General features: G+C 35.9%; 1 protein-coding gene across 8 annotated transcripts in view; it reads right to left on the minus strand.

Moving 5' to 3' along the window:
- The window catches only part of DEUP1 (deuterosome assembly protein 1), a 102,933-nt gene that overhangs the window by 55,867 nt on the left and 29,419 nt on the right, over positions 1–17,647 (minus strand). For 7 of the 8 annotated variants that reach the window (XR_008999183.1, XR_008999181.1, XR_008999182.1 and 4 more), the window contains 4 exons: positions 14,584–14,729; positions 12,282–12,387; positions 7,646–7,843; positions 6,038–6,124 (listed from right to left, as the gene is read on the minus strand). Coding sequence is in view for 5 of the 8 variants with exons in the window: in XM_057507127.1 (XP_057363110.1) it covers positions 6,038–6,124; positions 7,646–7,843; positions 12,282–12,387; positions 14,584–14,729 (537 nt within the window). In the remaining 3 variants the exon portion in view is untranslated. Of the gene's footprint in view, positions 1–4,990; positions 5,739–6,037; positions 6,125–7,645; positions 7,844–12,281; positions 12,388–14,583; positions 14,730–17,647 lie in introns of those variants that run through there. The other variant, XM_057507130.1, reaches the window with a different exon arrangement.

Consider the following 17,647-nt stretch of genomic DNA (forward strand, 5'->3'; position numbering starts at 1 on the left):
ATGTAAGAAAATATTTGTTTACCATATATATGATAAGGAGTTAATTTCCAAAATACAAAAGGAGCTCATACAACTCAATAGCAAAACCAAACACAATTAAAAATGGGCAAAGGACTCAAAATAGACATTCTTCCAAAGAAGACATACAAATGGCCAACAGGTAAGTGAAAAGGTGCTCAACATCACTAGTCTTCACAGAAATGCAAATAAAAACCATAGTGAGCTGTCATCTCACACCTGTTACTATGGCTGTCATCAAAAAGGCAAAAGATAACAAGTGTTGGTGAGGATGTGGTGAAAGGAAAACTATGTACATTGTTGCTGGGATTGTGAACTGATGCAGCCACTGTGGAACACAGTATGAAAGTTTCTCAAAAAATTAAATTGATCAGCAGTCCCACTTCTGGGAATAAATCTAAAGGAAAGAAAACCAGTATTTCAAAGAGATATCAGCACACCCATGTTCACTGCAACATTATTCACAATAGCCAAGATAATGGAATCAGTGGGAGAGTGGACACAGAAAAATGTGGTGTATACATATATACATACACACAATGGCCTGATCAACCATAAAAAAGAAAGAACTCCTGCCATTTGCAACAACATGGACGAAATTGGAGGATATTATGCTAAGTGATGTAAGCTAGACAGAGAAAGATAAGTGCTGCATGATCTCACTTATATGTGAAATTAAAAAAAAAACCCTAAACTCATAGAAGCAGAGAATAATAGAATTGTGGTTGTCAGGGTTTGAGGGGGTGGGGAAAATAGGCAGATTTAAGTCAAAATGAATAAGTTCTGGGAATCTAATGTACACCATCGTGATTATAGTTAATAATACTGTATTATATACTTGGAATTTGCTAAAAGAGTAAATCTTAAACGTCTTCACCACACACACCAAAAAAATAACCATGTGTGTGATAGACATGTTAATTAACTTGATTGTGGAAATCATTTCACAATGTATACATATATCATATCATCACATTATATAACTTAAATATATACAGTTTTATTTGTCAATTTAGAAACCAGTTTGAAACTGTATAATTTCATTGAAACGGGAGCGTGACTTTCCCTGTGGGTTACACAGTTTCTACTATTCTCGTTTCGAGCAGTAAGGGGGCCATAGAAGCTGGCATCATGTGTGCATCCCCCTGTCCCATATCTATTTCTAACCCTTCCTTCCTGAGCCAAGTAAAAGGGACTCCTTGCTGCCAGGACTCCTTCCCTCCCTCAGAGCCAAGCAGGGCCACACAACCTGGGAAGGGCTGGGCTGCGTCGCCTTAGCCGTCGAGTGGGCGTGGTCTCCCCTCCCTACTCTCGGAGACCAGGCCCGCTCTACTCTATGATCAGGAGGACGCATGCGGAAAGAAGAATACAGGAGGGCAGTTCGTGGCAAAGTTGAAGGGATGCAGCAAAAGCTAAATCCAGAGGAACATATTTGACTTTAAAAGCCTTTACAGTTAAAGAAAAAGAAAGAAAATTAAGAAAGTCAGCACTTACCTTGGGAGATTAGACAAAGTGCAGCAAAACACAAAACAAACCAGGAAGAGAAAACTGGTTAAAGCTAAACATAATGAAATTAGATAGATTGAATAATAATAAATCCAAATGGCCTATACTTTTAAATAGTAATAAAATATAAAATACCCTAGTGTACCAGACTTAAGAAAAAGAAAGAGGTGAGCTGAACCAAGCAAGTTGAGGAACAAGAAAGGAAACATAAACATCAAATGAAGAAGAGCTGAAAAGAATTGTAGGGTACTAGTACTACCGTTAGTGATAAGGAAACAAATCGTAATGTGTAAGTATTTCCCAGAAAAATACAAGTTACCAAAAACAACCTTAGAAGGGAGATTTTAATATACCAGGTACCCCAAAAGAGAATGGGAAGGTAACTGAAGATCTCCTTTGTCGAAACTTCAATGTCCAGATGGTTTTACAGCTAAATTCCTTCTAACTTTAAAGAATTGATAATTCCATATTACTTAAACTATTTTAAACCACTCATAAAGATGGAAAGCCCCAGTTTGTTATAAAGCCAGCATAACTTAAAACACATAGAAAAAAGAATTATACACAAATCTCATTTCTACACACATCTTCATTTCTAAATAATATATCATCACATGTAATCTAGCTATATATCAAGATTTAGTTAGAATATGACTGTTATGGGTTGAATTTTGTTCCCTAAAAAAGATATGTTGAAGTTCCTGACCGCTGGTATCTCAGAATGTGACCTCATTTGGAAATAGGATCTTTACAGAAGTATTTAAGCAAAAACGAGGTTGTTAGGGCAGGCTCTCCTCCAGTATGATGAGTATTCTATGAAAAGGGGAAATTTGGACACAGAGACAGACAGGCATGAAGGGAAGATGATAAGAAACAGGAAGAAGAAATGTGAATGATACCATGTGAACACAGGGGGTTAGAATGATGCCTCTGCCAGCCAAGGACTGCCAAAGATTGCTGGCAAGTCACTAGAAGCTATAAGGAGGCAAGGGAGACCCCTCCCTGTAGGTTTTAGAGAGAGCTTGGCCCTGTTGACACCTTGATTTTGGACTTTAATTTTCCAGAATTGTGACAATATGTTTCTGTTGTTTGAAGCCACCCAGTTTGTGGCACTTTGCTATGGCAGCCCTAACAACTAAATACAATGACCAAGAAGGTTTATTCCAGGAATTCAAAGGTAGATCAAGATCAGGAAATCTGTCAACGATGGTCTATTAGACATCAACAAATTAATGGACAAAAAATACATGATGTCATATATGCTGAAAAGGCATTTGATAAAAACCGGCAGAAAATCTTAAGAACTCTCAGGTAAATTAGGAATAGATATAACACACCAGCAACCAAGAACAAATATCCTGAACAGTAGAACTCTAAGTCGATTTTATCTAAAATCAGAAATAAGAGAATTTGTCAGCAATCTATTTTTTTAAATGTTCTTTTGGAGGTTTTAGCAAATGCAACATGACAAAAGTAATAATAGGAACAGTAGAAGAGATAAAACTATTTTTGTGAATATGAGTATAGATCTCAAAGAAATTTAAGAACTTCTAATAAAATGCCTACTAAATTTAAAAGATAATTTGGCTTTTTTTCTATATTAGCAGTAAGTTCTTAGATATGGAGAAAGGTAAATATTCTACTTAAAACAGTGACAAGAATTATAAAATATCTGAGAATATGTTTTTTAAAAAGACACAGAACCTATGCAAAGAAAACTGTAAGATCTTATTGAAAAACATAAAATAAGATATGAAGAAATGGAAAGCCACTTCATATCTTTGGATGGGAAAAGTTATTATCATAAAAATGCAAATTCTTTCAAACTTAATATATAAATTTATTTTCATTCCAAATAAATCCAAGAGGAAGTTATCAGGAGAAACTAGATAAACTTAGCCAACATTCATATAACATTTTAATTTGGGTTCCTGTTTTATATCACATATAAAATTACAATTCAAATGAATTAAGAACTTAGATGAAAAATATAAAAATCTTTGAAAAAACTCTAAGAAACTATACTGTCTAGAAGTTGGAAGAACCTTGTTATTCAAGAAAGGATATTCAGAACCTATAAAAAACAGATATACATATTTGACAAATGAAAGTCTAAAACTTTTTGTAAGGTAAAAATATGACATAAACTTACAGGAAATTTAGAAAAGTACTGTTATAAGAAAAAGCTGGCCCAACAGAAAAGTGAGCAAAGAATATGACTAATTCATAGTACACTGCCAATAAATATACAAAAATATGGTCACTGTCATCAGGGAAATGCAAATGTAAGTACTATTGAGAAATCACTTTATAGTCATCAGGCTGACAATCCTGAAAAGCAGTAACTATTGCTGCTAAGGATGAATGAGAAGGTACTCACATACAGGGATGGTAAAAATATAATTTGACAACAAATGTTTTAGAATTAAAACACACATATCCTTCGAATCAGCAATTCCATTCTTAAAAGCTATTCCAAGATCATGTCTTTGACAGTAGTGTTTGTGCAAAAATCTAGAAACAGAGTTGAAGGAATTGTGAATGACTCAATTCTGAAAAACAGTTGAATAAGGTCTGATACATTCACATCATGAGATATTATTAAGCCATTATACAAAATGAAACAGGCCTAGACCAATTCAGTTGTAAGGATTTGCAAAGGATGTTGAGTGAAAAAAACAAGACCCAGAGAAGTGTGTATAATGTAATCCAATTTTTGAAAAAAGTTAAATGACTACATATATGTGTATACACACATACATGTGTATATATATATATATATTCTCACACATACATATGATTTCATATATGTAAAAAAATACAAAATGACAAATACTGAAGAGTTAATATGTGTTACCTGGTGGCTGGGTATGAGGTGGGTAGAAAAATGGAGGAAAGGAAAAGGTGAGAAGCAAGAAAGAGAGACGTCACTAAAATCACTGGTATGGAAGTTATGATTCAATTTACTAAAATTATATATGTTTACATGAGCATGTATTTATCTTTCCTAAGACATTAGGAGAAATATAAAGATGTTTCTCTGCTGTCTTGCAAAGATGTCCATGAAATAGAGTAAAAAGCCAGTTTACTATACATTTATTTCTGTAAAATAATACTCAACGCAGCTCTTGTATATGTGCACGAGCAAGGAGAAGGTGACAGGATGCTCCACATGAGCATGTAAGCACTGGCTGTCTCTTGAGCCCAAACAGGGGTTGGGGACAGGAGTTGGCATGATTAGCAGCTTCTTTACACATCTTTAGGTGTTTTGTTTCAAAAAAACAAAAAGACATGAGCAAAGCCAAACGCCTACAGGAGCCAGAGTGAAGCAGACTCAGAGTGGGCGAGAATACACACCTAAAAACCTTCAGACTGAAATTTAAAAAAATAACACGAAACCATTTCCTGAGAGAAAAAGAAGACCCTCATGGGGGCAGGATCCAATTTAACTTCTTATGTGTCCAGTGTTTAGAAATAAAAGTCCTACGTGTCACACAGATTTTATGTAACAGGTAGAAAGCCACATATACTTTTTACCTATACTCCAATCACGGGATCCATCACCAGGCATAGAGGAAGGCAGAGTGCTTCCAGAATGCCTCTGGTCTTTGATGATAGAACATGAGAACAAGTTCATACTATCATGGAAATGCAGCACATTGGGGTAAGCAGGGACCGTGGTGAATGCCTAACCTAACGTCCTCATTTCATAGCTGAGGACACTGAGGCCAGGTAAAGCAACTACTGTACTCATCTCTTATCCTCTCCACTCCCTAAATGGTTGAAAAATTACTTTATTTCATAATCTTCTCTCAGAGCAAACAAATGGTAAACAAAATCACTGTATTTCATTAGTTCAAAAAATAAAAGTTCTCTTATTTACATATAAAAACTTACCTTCAACTGTTATATTCAATAATTGAAATGAAAAGCACAGAGCCTGTTTATGTTGCCTTGTGTAAACCTGCAGAGCTACTGGTTTAAACCACAAGGTCAATCCTCAATCATTCATTTATTCATCCTTCGTTTTATTCAACTAACTTCCACTGAACTATACCCCTGATGCTGGGAGGCGCTAGTGATACGAACAATACACGGGGTCTGTTCACCATCCAGTGGGGAAGTGACAAGCTACAAAACAAGTCTGGCCAAAATACAAGCCAACTGTGGATGCAGCAATTCATTCTCTCTGGAGTTCCAGGGCCAGGTTGATGCTTGAGTCAGGCCATGTAGGATGGAGGATTCCAGAGGCACCAGCAAGTGCAAAAGCAAGGAAGGAGCATGTTTGAGGAAATGATCAGAATGAGCCCCATCCAAGAACAAAGGAGAAAAATAGAAATTCACATGTGCTGGCCTGAGGATCAAAGTAAATTCACTCTAAGTGCAAGATTATTTCCCGACCCCAACTCCTGTGAGTATGATACATAGGAAGGGCTCAGTAAGTAACGTCCTAAGTAAATAACCACCTAAGTCATCTTTTGGTTCAATTTACTGAATGATTTCAGCATATTACCATGTACTGTCCCGGGTCTAAATCTCCCATCATTCCTTTTAGATGTGTGTTTTCAGTTCTGACGGCTTTATACCTCATGTTTGAGACCTGAAAGGAGATTAATAAGTAAAAGTGTAGAACTCACAAGAAAAGCTCACAATTCTATTAAAGTTAGTTATATGCTGTTAATATAAATACTTTATAAGTGTGCTGAAGGGAAACACTTCTTAGGCATGGGCATCATAAATCAGGTATCTCGTGCTGTCTTCTATCTTTGGCAGGCCCCACTTTACTTGTTTTATAAAAATTTAGTGCTAAATTAAAAATGGATACTTAGGACAATGATTCATTTAATTTTTTTCCTTTCCTATTCCAAAATCCCATTTCTCGCTTCTGTTTTCTATTGAACGCAAATTGTCACCAGAAAAGCACAATTTAAAAACATACTTGAATAACACTGTCCATTAAATTTCTTCACTATCTGAACCATTTTTATAATATGCAAATATGACTTTCATGTTTAATTTTGTTCTTCCTGATATTTCTGCCAAATTTTCCTTCTTTTTTTGTGACTACTACATTTTGTCTCCTAACTTCTTCCCCTTATTTCTTCTACTTGACAGTGTATATGCCCTTTTATTTATCCTACATAAAACACTTTCCTTAAGAGGATTTACTTTTGCAAATTACAAAATATATTCTCCTTGACAAAAAATGAAAAAATATAGAAAAATATAAAGGTGAAAGTAAAAGTCATTTATAATCCAACTACCTAGATCAACATTAACACCTGTAAAATACCCTTTTCAGGTACTACCAATGCTATCCCACCTATGAGGTTTTCCTGTGTATTGTACAAATTAATCACAGGCAAAGGCTGAATCTTTTCTTGTTTTTATAATGCACAGGATTTAAACAGCTATGGAGTGACTATCAAATGCCTAGAAAATTATTGACTGGTGCTCTCAAAACCTCTAATGTGGGGTAAAAAAAGCAGATAAACTCTGCTCTTGGGAGCAGGTCATCATTTTGATGATGAGTAAGGGATTGAGGGAATTTCAAAATAAGTAGGAAGGAAGCAAGGGAGGAGGGGGGGAAACTTAGAAATTACCTGCAGTATATTTACAGTAGAATGTTTTAATTGCTGTTTTTCCCCCATGAACCATGAAATCAGTGTACTGATTTTCATGTTTCAACACCCATATTTCTATATCCTAAAATAAATATATGAACTGGGAGTGGGAAATATCCAAGAAAAGCTGGAATAGAGGCTTTTTTTTAAAAAAAAGATGAAAGTGTTAATGGAAGGGAACATAGAAAAACTGAGGAAGAAATCTTTGACTAGAGCATTCTGTGGGGGGGTGATCAAAATATGGGTTGTAAGAAAATGTTAGGGTGAGATTTCATGAAATTATCTTGTGCTGCCACTTATTTCCCTGGTTCTTTTTGGTGATATTTGCATTATCTCACAAAGGTCTTAGGTGACTCCACAAAGCATTTCTGTGACATTAGTCTAGTCACAGAAACAATACCAGAACTTTTATGCTTCTATTAGACAATAATGAGGGGTGCTCTGTGCACTGAGCAAGATGGTGACCTGGGCAGGTGCTGTCCTGCCCACCTGCATACCTGTTGTTTTGCTAACATTTTTTCTTTTATTTCTAACTCCATTTTTAACTGTCTTTCCAGAAGGGAGGCTTTCTTCATGATTGTTGCTATAGTGATATCCTTCTGATGAAGCTCCTCTGTTAGGTCGCAGATCTCATGCCTCATTCTTTCCCGCTCAGAGCTGCGGTACTCTTCCTCCTGATAGAGTTGGCTTCTTATCTGCGGCAGATATATTCCAGAAAATATTAACAAATCCTTTTATTTATAAAGCAACTTAAAGCTTTTTGAGGCATGTTCAGTCTTTCTAGACTATCTTAAAACGTTGGCAGCCCTATTTCACCCACCTTACCTGATCAATGCGAACTTACAATAATGGTTCATTTGAATTTTTCCTTCCAATTTCATATTTCCATTTCTCACTTCTATTTTCTATTATATGCAAATCATCACCTCTTACTGATATTACTTTGATACATACTTTGATGGGAAGGTGGAGAAAGTATTATATGATTTTTCCCCAGCTTTACTGAGTTATTAATTGGTATACAAAATAATTGCCCATAACTAATGTGTGCAGTTAGGGTACACACTTACAAATGTTGCTATCACCACAGTCAAGGTAATACATCTGCCTCTTCACTCCAAAAGTATCCTCATGTTCCTTTGTTGTTTTTAACTTTTTTGGGTGTGTGGCAACAACACTTAACATGAGACTACCCTCTTCACAAATTCTTCAGTGCACAATGTCTTAGTGTTAACTCCAGGCACTATGCTGTGTGGCTCATTCTGGAACTTACTCATCATGTATAACATAACTTCATACCCACTGAACAACTACTCCAGAGTGGTGTGGTGGAAGAGCACGAACCCACAACTCAGAAGCTGAAGGACCAAGCATTTTTGGGAGCAGAAAAAAAATGGCTAAGTGACTTGCTCAAAGGCATAAAGCTATTAACTGGCAGAGCAAGGGCTAGAACCTAGGACTCTTGGCTTTAAACTGAGTGCCTTTTGGGGGAACAAAATTGTGCTGTACTGTTTGTAAATACACACTATGTTTTTTAGAATCATGTTATAATAAGTTTCACACATAATATGTCCATGAAAATGCATCAGCTCCTCCCCTTAAGCCAGTGGACTCTCAGGTCTTTAACCACAGCTCAGCCTTCCACGTGAGGGACCTCTGGATCGCCTTGACTCTGTCCTGCCCTTGGTCTCCCAAGTCCAGTCAGGCAGCAAATTCCGTCCCTTCTATTTCAACCTCTCTTAAATCTCACCTCTGCTCTCCATTCTTACTACTATTGTCTTAGTCCAGCCTCTTACCGTCTTTCTGGAAATCATTCATTGCCTCTAGATAAAGTACACAATCACCAATCTTAAAAAAAATCATAGTCCACTGGGGGAAACAGAAAAATAAACAGTTATAACACAGTGTAGCAACGGATGTCAGTAGTAGGTAGTGGAGTGGTACTTAACCCCACGGGGATCTCAGGATAGGATTCCCAGAGGAGTGGACATCAGGCCAAATACTGAAGAATGAATGGAAGCCAGACAGAAGACAGAGATGCAGAAGGGCTCCCAGGCAGAGAATACAGTGAAGGCAGAGGGATGAGAGAGCGCACACTCGGGGAACTGAAAGTGTTTGGAGGGGCTGGGATGTGGCATGTTTTGAAAAATAAAGCTGGAGAGTTTAAGTAGAGGCCAACCCACAAAGAGATTTATATGAATTTGCCATCAGGCACTTACTTTTAAAACTTAATTTTTTTTCATTTAATCTTTAAACATAGGATATAACTTTGTGTGTGTATGTGTGTGTGTGTGTGTGTGTGTGTGTGTGTATGTGTGTGTGTGTAAAAGAGGCATAAAAGATATATTAAAAGGATAAGGGCACTTTTTTCAACATAGCCAGAATACCACTATAATGTCTTAAAAACATTAATAATAATTCCTCAATATCATGAAATATCCAGGCAGTATTCAAATTTAAAATTGTGTCACAAGTGTAATGAATGTTTTTAAAATTTATTTGAATTGAGACTGGCTCATACCTTCTTAAAGCCGCTCTTTTTGTACTACTCATACATGATCTCATTTAATCCCCACAGTATCTATTTTTCAGATTAGAAAATTAAGGTACGCAGCTTTTCACAGTCACATTCCTGGTGACAGGCAGTCTGACTCCAGGACCTTACCAACCGTGCATGTAACCTCTGTGAGCAGAGCCCTAGAAGGTGGTTCCTAGGCAGGAAAGAGATACAGTGGGATGACCCAACGTGGAAAGCATGCAAGTCCAGAAGACAGGCTTGATCCATCCTCAGGCTTCATACCACCAGCCCCTCATTTGATTCTATTCTTACTACTAACATTTTTAGAATTTCAGATTTGGACAGGACTCTAAAAATCACACGATCTAACCCCATCATTTAAAAGAGTGAAAAAACACCCAACTCACATGGAAGGGAACTGACTGGGCCTAAGTTCTCCAGCAGCTTAGAGCAAAAGAGGAGCCTAGGAGACTGGGAGACAGATACCCTCAGCCAGAGGACAGTGTTCCAAGTCGCCTTCCATCTCCCATCTTCTCTCTCCCATTTTTTTCCTTACAATTATTTGGTGTAATAAATGGGCTGTTCTGTAGTTTGCCGCAGTTTGGATTTGCTGAGTGCATCCCTGTGGCGCAGTTAGTTAACATGTGCTCTTAAAATGGAACTTGTAAGATGGGAAAAAAAAATGAATATACTATTATGAAAAAGGAGTAAACTATTCTTATTTTCACAACATTTAGATATTAAAACAACATGCTCTACTGCAAAGCTTCTTTCTAAATGAAATTAATTTATCTAGTGCTAAATGACTTTGGGCTTTATTAAAAATGTCAATTTTATCACAAAATAAATGACTAAAAATAGTCCTGGATTGGATTAAAAAAAAAAAAAGAAATATAACACTTGCAAGATTCGTAATACATGGATTTTGGTGGTTTTATTATAAGAGAATGAAAATCCTCTACACAAACACTTCTGGGAAGCTATTGCTATTTATACGCAATTCATGTGTTACCTCTTCTACACAGCAATGCATTCTCTAGAGGTCTCCAGAAGCCCATGAAGAGATTTGTGCCTCGGATTCTCTCCTTCCATATCAAAACCATGCAAAATCAGTAGATTCCTTATATTACTCAAAGTTTTGTTACTCTACCTAAATCTATGAGGTTAAGAATGCTTTAATCCTACTTTAGGTGGCATTAGTCACACTTGTATCATAATGCATTCACTGGGGACACCACTCAAGAGCAGTTTTTTAAATTCTATTTTTAAATAGGAAAATAAGTTTCACGGGTTATGTGAAAAACATAAGGAAAATGATCATCAATTCATAACACCTTTTCTACACTGAACAGTCACCTGACAGCCATCTCTTTGGGAGACAGGATTTGTCTTTTGCATTATTGTATTTCCTATGGAAATAAACAGAATGGCTATTGTCCTACTACATGCTCAATAAATGTTTACTGAATGTATATAAACAGCTAAATTTATGACGCTACACAATTATGTGAGACCTTAGCCTTAATGTTAATGAATTCATTCTCTAAATATTTCTTTTATTTATTGTGTATCTGGTACTAGATGATAATTCAAAGCCATGCCTAAGTTTTTCCTACTTTTCACCATTGTTTGATTATATAGCATTGAATATTCTGTTTGATCCACAAACCTAAAGACCAGAGAAGTGGGTAGTAGCCATGATAAACTCATGCAAAGAAAGCCACCACTGGATCTTACTAGAGGGAGAAGAGAATATACTTTTTGTAGGAGAAGCAAGAGCCATGAGGTCTTCAAGGACAGTGCCCAGGTCTTATTCATCCTTGTATTCCTAGCTCCTGGGAGAGTACCAGGCACAAGTTAGATGTTCAGTGCCAAAATGTGGGTGTAACCAATAAAATTGGGCAGCCACCATTTGCTACGTTTACTTCTGAGCTAGCCAGGCCCTGTTCTGAGCACTTTACATGTGTTGCTTTATGGATTTTAACTTAAGGGAAAAGTACGGGCTCTGGAGCCTGATTGCATTCAAATCTGGCCTCTGCCACTTACTAGCTGTTTAATATTTTCTGTGCTCTAGTTACCGTAAATGTAAAAAGAGGATAATATTAATATCAATCTTGTTAAGATAGTTGTGAGGAATAAATGAATTAGGATTTGTTAAGCCCTTGGAACAGCAACTGGCATATGGCAAATGCTGTTTAAGTGGCCACTATTGTTAGCTCATTTAACCCTCATCACAGCCTTAAAGGTAAGTACTAATTACCCCATCCTGCAGAGGGCTCTGATCAACCTGCAAGGGCAACTTCCCCCAGCCTATGCACCTAACATGTGGCCGAGTGCCAGGGTCTGTGCTTTCATACTTCCTGCTGTAAGCTGCTTCTCACAGAGCTACAGGCCCTCCATGTTTCACGGGCTGTCTCCCAGCGACACAGTGATGACCCAACGTTTGTGTTTTTTATAGCATCACACAGAAGAGTGTCAGAATTAGCGGCTTGATAGGCTATTATCTTAGAAAATATAGAAGGAAGAAGAAGGGAATGAGAAGGAAGATTTTTTCCCCCTTTTCTATTAAAAAACTTCTTATCTACCTGGAGAATGGAACTCATTATTTTCCATACCTTGCTCAATTCTTTTTCATGATTTGGTTTATCTGGGGTCACTGAAAACACCTCTTTCTTTTTCCTTTCTGGTTCTTTAAGAGGAGGTGAATAAGATGATTCAAGTCTACAAATTAAAATGAGTAAAAATTAAGCTTAACTTGATAAATTGGTATGATATACTGTAAATTTAGATCATTGTAGTTTAAGGGGTTATTAGTTTGTTGGAAACATTACTAGTTTTCTGGTACAAACAATTAGAATGTGTTGTACACATTATTTTTCAGTCCCCTTTTGTTTCCCACTCAGTGATATACTGTGAACATTTTATGCAATATTTTCCTAAAGCATTATTTCAGGACCAGTCTTATGTTTTTCTCATTTGCTATGATTTGGAAGAGGTAAAAAATGAAATTTCCTGTTTTTCAATTCTTCCTAAGCAATTTCAGGGAGTGAAATGCTGAACTGAATGGATAAAAAACTCATGATCTTGTAAATGTCATTAAGTGAATGGAACAAATGTCAAACTTCAATGTGGACAAATTCAAAGAAGAAGACAGTAATCATGCTAATATTAAAATGCTAATATAAATATATAAAGGAAAGATCATTTGTCAGGTAGGAAAGGAGTGTTGGAATTACTTTTAATAACTCTCAGAACATGTCAACCCCAGGTGCTTCTACAACTGAAAAAAAGAAAGAAAAAGCTAACAAAATGTTAGCATTAATGAAAAAGTTTCTGAAAATGAATGAAAACACTGCAGTGCTACTTCTATAAAACTATTGTGCATTTGAGCTGCATTCGGTATCTGGGCTGCGTTATCTTAATACAACTGTAAAGAAGAAACAGAGTCCAAAAAAAAGAAACCAAAACATTAAAGAAGATAGAACTACATTCACATGAGAACCAACTCAAAGGATTATAAACTTTCAAATGGGAATGATGAAAGCTAAGGAGTCTTATACACAAAGTCTAAAATACAACGTAATCTGGAAAAGTTAAATATCTTTCATCAAATCTCAGAATACTAGAACTGAGGAAAATCGTGAAAAGAGAAAAATACAGTTTGGAGACCAAAATAAATACAAACTTAGAGGAGAGCAATGAGGCATAGCAAAAAAGTTGTATTGGTCAAATATGTGAACAACTGCAAGATTTTAGATTAAATCATGTGTTGAAGGAAAGTTGGCAATGTTTGCAGTTCAGCAATGGCCTTGTGAGACAGCTTTGTAGGAAGTACGTACAGTGCTCTTCCCAGAACTAGAGCTAGACGTGGGCTGAATGGTTTGCTCTTCTAGGCAATTATGTTTTTAGGCAAGTACATTTTTTGTGCAAAGACATTTCTCACCAACTCACCGCACAGAGACAGTACCTTGCATATAATATTTTTCCATTATATTTATTAATGATTGGCGAAGATGATATATAGCTTGCATGTGGAGTGTTCAATAATGCTGACTAGCTAATAGGCATTCTGCCATCCTTAGTGAGACATACAGTAGGCCATTTTGGGGGATCTTAATTTGGCATTTGTTGTTAAGTGTAGACCTTAAAGAAATGTGAGCAGGTCCCACAACTTTGAAGAAATAATTATTGCCTTTAAAGCAGTATAATTATCTTTCAGTAAAATATCCCTCACTCACCATGTGGCTAATCAATTGTCTGGCCTTAGCCTTCAGATTTAAGAAGGATTCAAGTTCTAATGAGACTTAGAACATCATTGAATGGTTAGAATAGTCAAACTGCCTAGTCATAAGCATAAAACATTTAATAATCCTCAGCAATCCCATTACCTTTGTGGTTATGCAGTCTGCAATATCTGTCTGATTTTAAAAGAAAAAAAAATATCTCTTCTAACAAAACCCATAATGGAACTGACAAGATGGTGAATGTGGAGGCCAATATAAATAATATTTACAAGTGAAAAAGTTAATAACAGGTTTATAGGAAGTCAAAATAAAAGCATTTGGAAAATATGGAATAAATCTTATTTATCAACATACAAAATTAAATACCAGCTCAATACTATTATTTTTACAATATCCTGAAGAATAAAAGTTCTATGAAAATTTCTGACTCAGTGTGACACATTAAATGTCCACAAATCAGAACATGATATAATTTTCTAGGTAGGTAAAGATATTAATTTTGAAGATAAAATAATCACTAATTTTACTTTTAATATCTAATATTACCCAATAATTAACAGTATCAAAACAAAACAAATAGACTTTTAATTCTACTTGCAAATATAAAGTTCTTAAAAGTATTCAAACGTCATTATTTTGAACAGTGTCAGGCTTCTGAATATAAAGAATTTACCTTTTTTTATTTTCTTGAGCATTTTGGCACTCTTCTATTCTTAATAATTCTCTGTGCAACTGCAGTCGTTCCATTTCTGTAATTCTCAAGAGATCATCACGTGACTGCAACTCACTTTTCACCTCTGAGAGTCCTGCTTCCATGGCCTAAATAAAAATATAAAAAATTTTCAATGCTTATATTTGGATATCATGATGCATATGATACATTTAAAAATATTTAACATCTGTGAACCAGCCTAATTTCAAATCAGCTGATATTTAGTCCTTACTTATGTTTAGGCTCTGTCTTACAGAATTTCATTCCTTCATTCATTTATTCAACATTTACTGAACTCTTATTATGAGCTCAGCACTGAGGATACAGACACTGATTTGGTTCTCAGGGAGCTTACAGTCTAGGGATAAAGACAAAGAATAACTAATCACACAATATGGTTACACTGTATATAAATTTGAAAGCAGAAAACATAAAAGTATGAATAAAACATCAAGGCATAAAATTTGGATGAATGCAAATAATTCCCAATTTAAACAAGATAACAGCCCCCCCACCCCACCAAAAAAAGAATTTCAAAGCTGGCCAACAAGGTAAATTGTAAACCATGGTAAATGGTTACATTATTGCCCAAGAGTAGCCCCACTTTAGCTGGTAACTAGAAATACCAGCAATCCTGTGAGTCTCATGTTTTATTTTGTTCATAAGAAAGGCTTAAGCACATTTAAAAGCTGTTGGGAAGGATGCAGTTAGGAGAGAAAAGGTGTTAATAGTAATGGTGTCACATTCCTGAGAAGGTAGGTGGGATGGGTCCCAAAGCAAAGTGGAAGAATTGCCTGAAATCAAGAGAGACCCTCTGCTATTGCAATAGGAAAGGAAGGAAGGAAGATGGAATGTAGGCAAGTATATGCATTTGCATAGACAGTGGCAATATGATAGACAGATTTCTGTTTTCCTTGTAAAGTAAAAAGGCAACATCAGTGGAAGGAGAAGGGGAGGTGGTGGTAGTGGAGTGATTTTGCAGAGTGGAGGTTTCAACGACCTGCAGTGGGACCCGGTAAGCTCGTTGACGGAAGCAACAGAGTTAAAAGAGTCCCGGCCGTGCTGAGTACTCATTTGAAATTTGGGACCGTGACCTGTTAAGCCATTTTGTCCAGCAGTACTTGGCTGTTTTCAGAGGAATGGCAAAGTCCTTCCCTATCATCAGGCCTCTTTCACTCAATTTTTCAGGGAAACTATTATTTATAAAGTGTACTTGACCCAAGCCGTCCTATCCATTGCCATTTTTATAGATGAGGAAATTGAGGGCCAGACTTGATCCAAAGTTACACATTACATAAGTGGCAGATTTTGGAGCAGAAAATTCCAGATCTTTTGTCTACTAGTCTAATTAGAATATGCAAGATGCAAAAATAATGTGTTTCATGTAAAATAAGTGAAACAGACCTGTAGTTTATTGGTAAATACAGGGTGGGGTGTTCTAAGGGCATAAGTTTCTGCAGGCTAACGAAGGCTATAAAAAACACTATAGATTTTTAAAAAATCATTTGATAATTCCTTACATCAACAGATTTATTCAAATATAACCTACATACCATGGGATTAACCCATTTAAAGCATACAATTCAGTGGATTTTAATTTATTCATGAAGTCATGCAAGCATCACCACTATCTAACTCCAGACATTTCATCACTCCCAAAATAACCCCAACACCCATTAGCAATCACTCCCCATTGTCCCTCCTCCCAGCCCCTGGCAGCCACTTCTGTTTCTATGGAATTGCCTACGCTGGGCATTTCATACTTATGGAATCATACAATATGTGGCCTTTTGTGACTGGCTTCTTTCACTTAGCATAATGCTTTCAAGGTTCATGTTCATGTATCAGCACTTCATTCCTTTTTATTGACGAAAAATATTTAATTGTATGGATATACCACATTTTGCTTATTTATTCATCAGCTGATAGACATTTGGATGTTTCTTCTTTTTGGCTATTATGAACAATATTGCTATAAAATTTCATGTACAAGCTTTTATGTGGACATATGCTTTCTTATTCACTAATTCCTACCCCAAAATTAACAAAACCTAAAAAAATGACTGTGTGGACAATATAGGACATACAAGTCCCCAAACTTTTTTTTACAAAAACCTTAAACATTTATTATTTTCCAGGATATCTAGTGACCTGGGTTCAGTGAAGAACCTAATTGCAGAAGTTCCTGGCTGACTGGGAAATAAGTATAACAATATATTCAAATAGGTGATTTAATTGTTTGGATAAAGATTTGTTTGGTTAAAGTCCCTCTTTCAAGGGATTTTTCAGATGAGATTAAAATTTCAAAATAAAAGAAAATTGAAATAAGAGATAAGCAAATAGAAAGCAAATTAATTTGATGTGAATGTCATCCAGACTTTGCCCAGTCGAAGGGGACACTAACCCGGTTCCCTGCTCCGCACATTTGCCCCCAGGGAGCAATCTAACACGTAGGAAGGTAGGACTACCTTCACTTGTGGGAGAGGGGCAGGCACAAAAGTCTCTAACTCCAGGTTAGCAAATTATAGGGTCTGTTATTAGAAAATAATGCCCAGCAGGGTGACACTTGTAGATGTTATTAAGGGGAAAACATTTGTTATCTAGCTACACAGATATTTATGTTAAAATGGAAACTTTTCCTAATACAAATCAATAATAATGATTTGACCCATTTTTCTAACATGTATGAAAAGGCAAACTTTTATATTATAATTGACAGCATTACGTAAATTGATATAAAAGTAAGAGACTTTGTTGATATTGATAAATTGTGGGTTGTTTTTTGACTTATGCAATATCCCTTTGAATTCAATGTTAGTAACACTGAGTTGACATAAGAATTGGTGAATTTATTTAATTTAGATGAAGTTTTAAAATTGGCATGCTTTTGCATAAAAGTCAAATCAATTACTTGTCAATGTGGATGCAAATTTTCAGGAAGATGATTCTCTGGTACTTGATTTAGTTACTGGAACATTTTTAAGTTTGTTCGTAACAACTTAGGTATGTAAATCTACTTCTTTTA

This window comes from Manis pentadactyla, chromosome 9, assembly GCF_030020395.1.
Source record: "Manis pentadactyla isolate mManPen7 chromosome 9, mManPen7.hap1, whole genome shotgun sequence".
Taxonomy (NCBI): Eukaryota; Metazoa; Chordata; class Mammalia; order Pholidota; family Manidae; genus Manis; species Manis pentadactyla.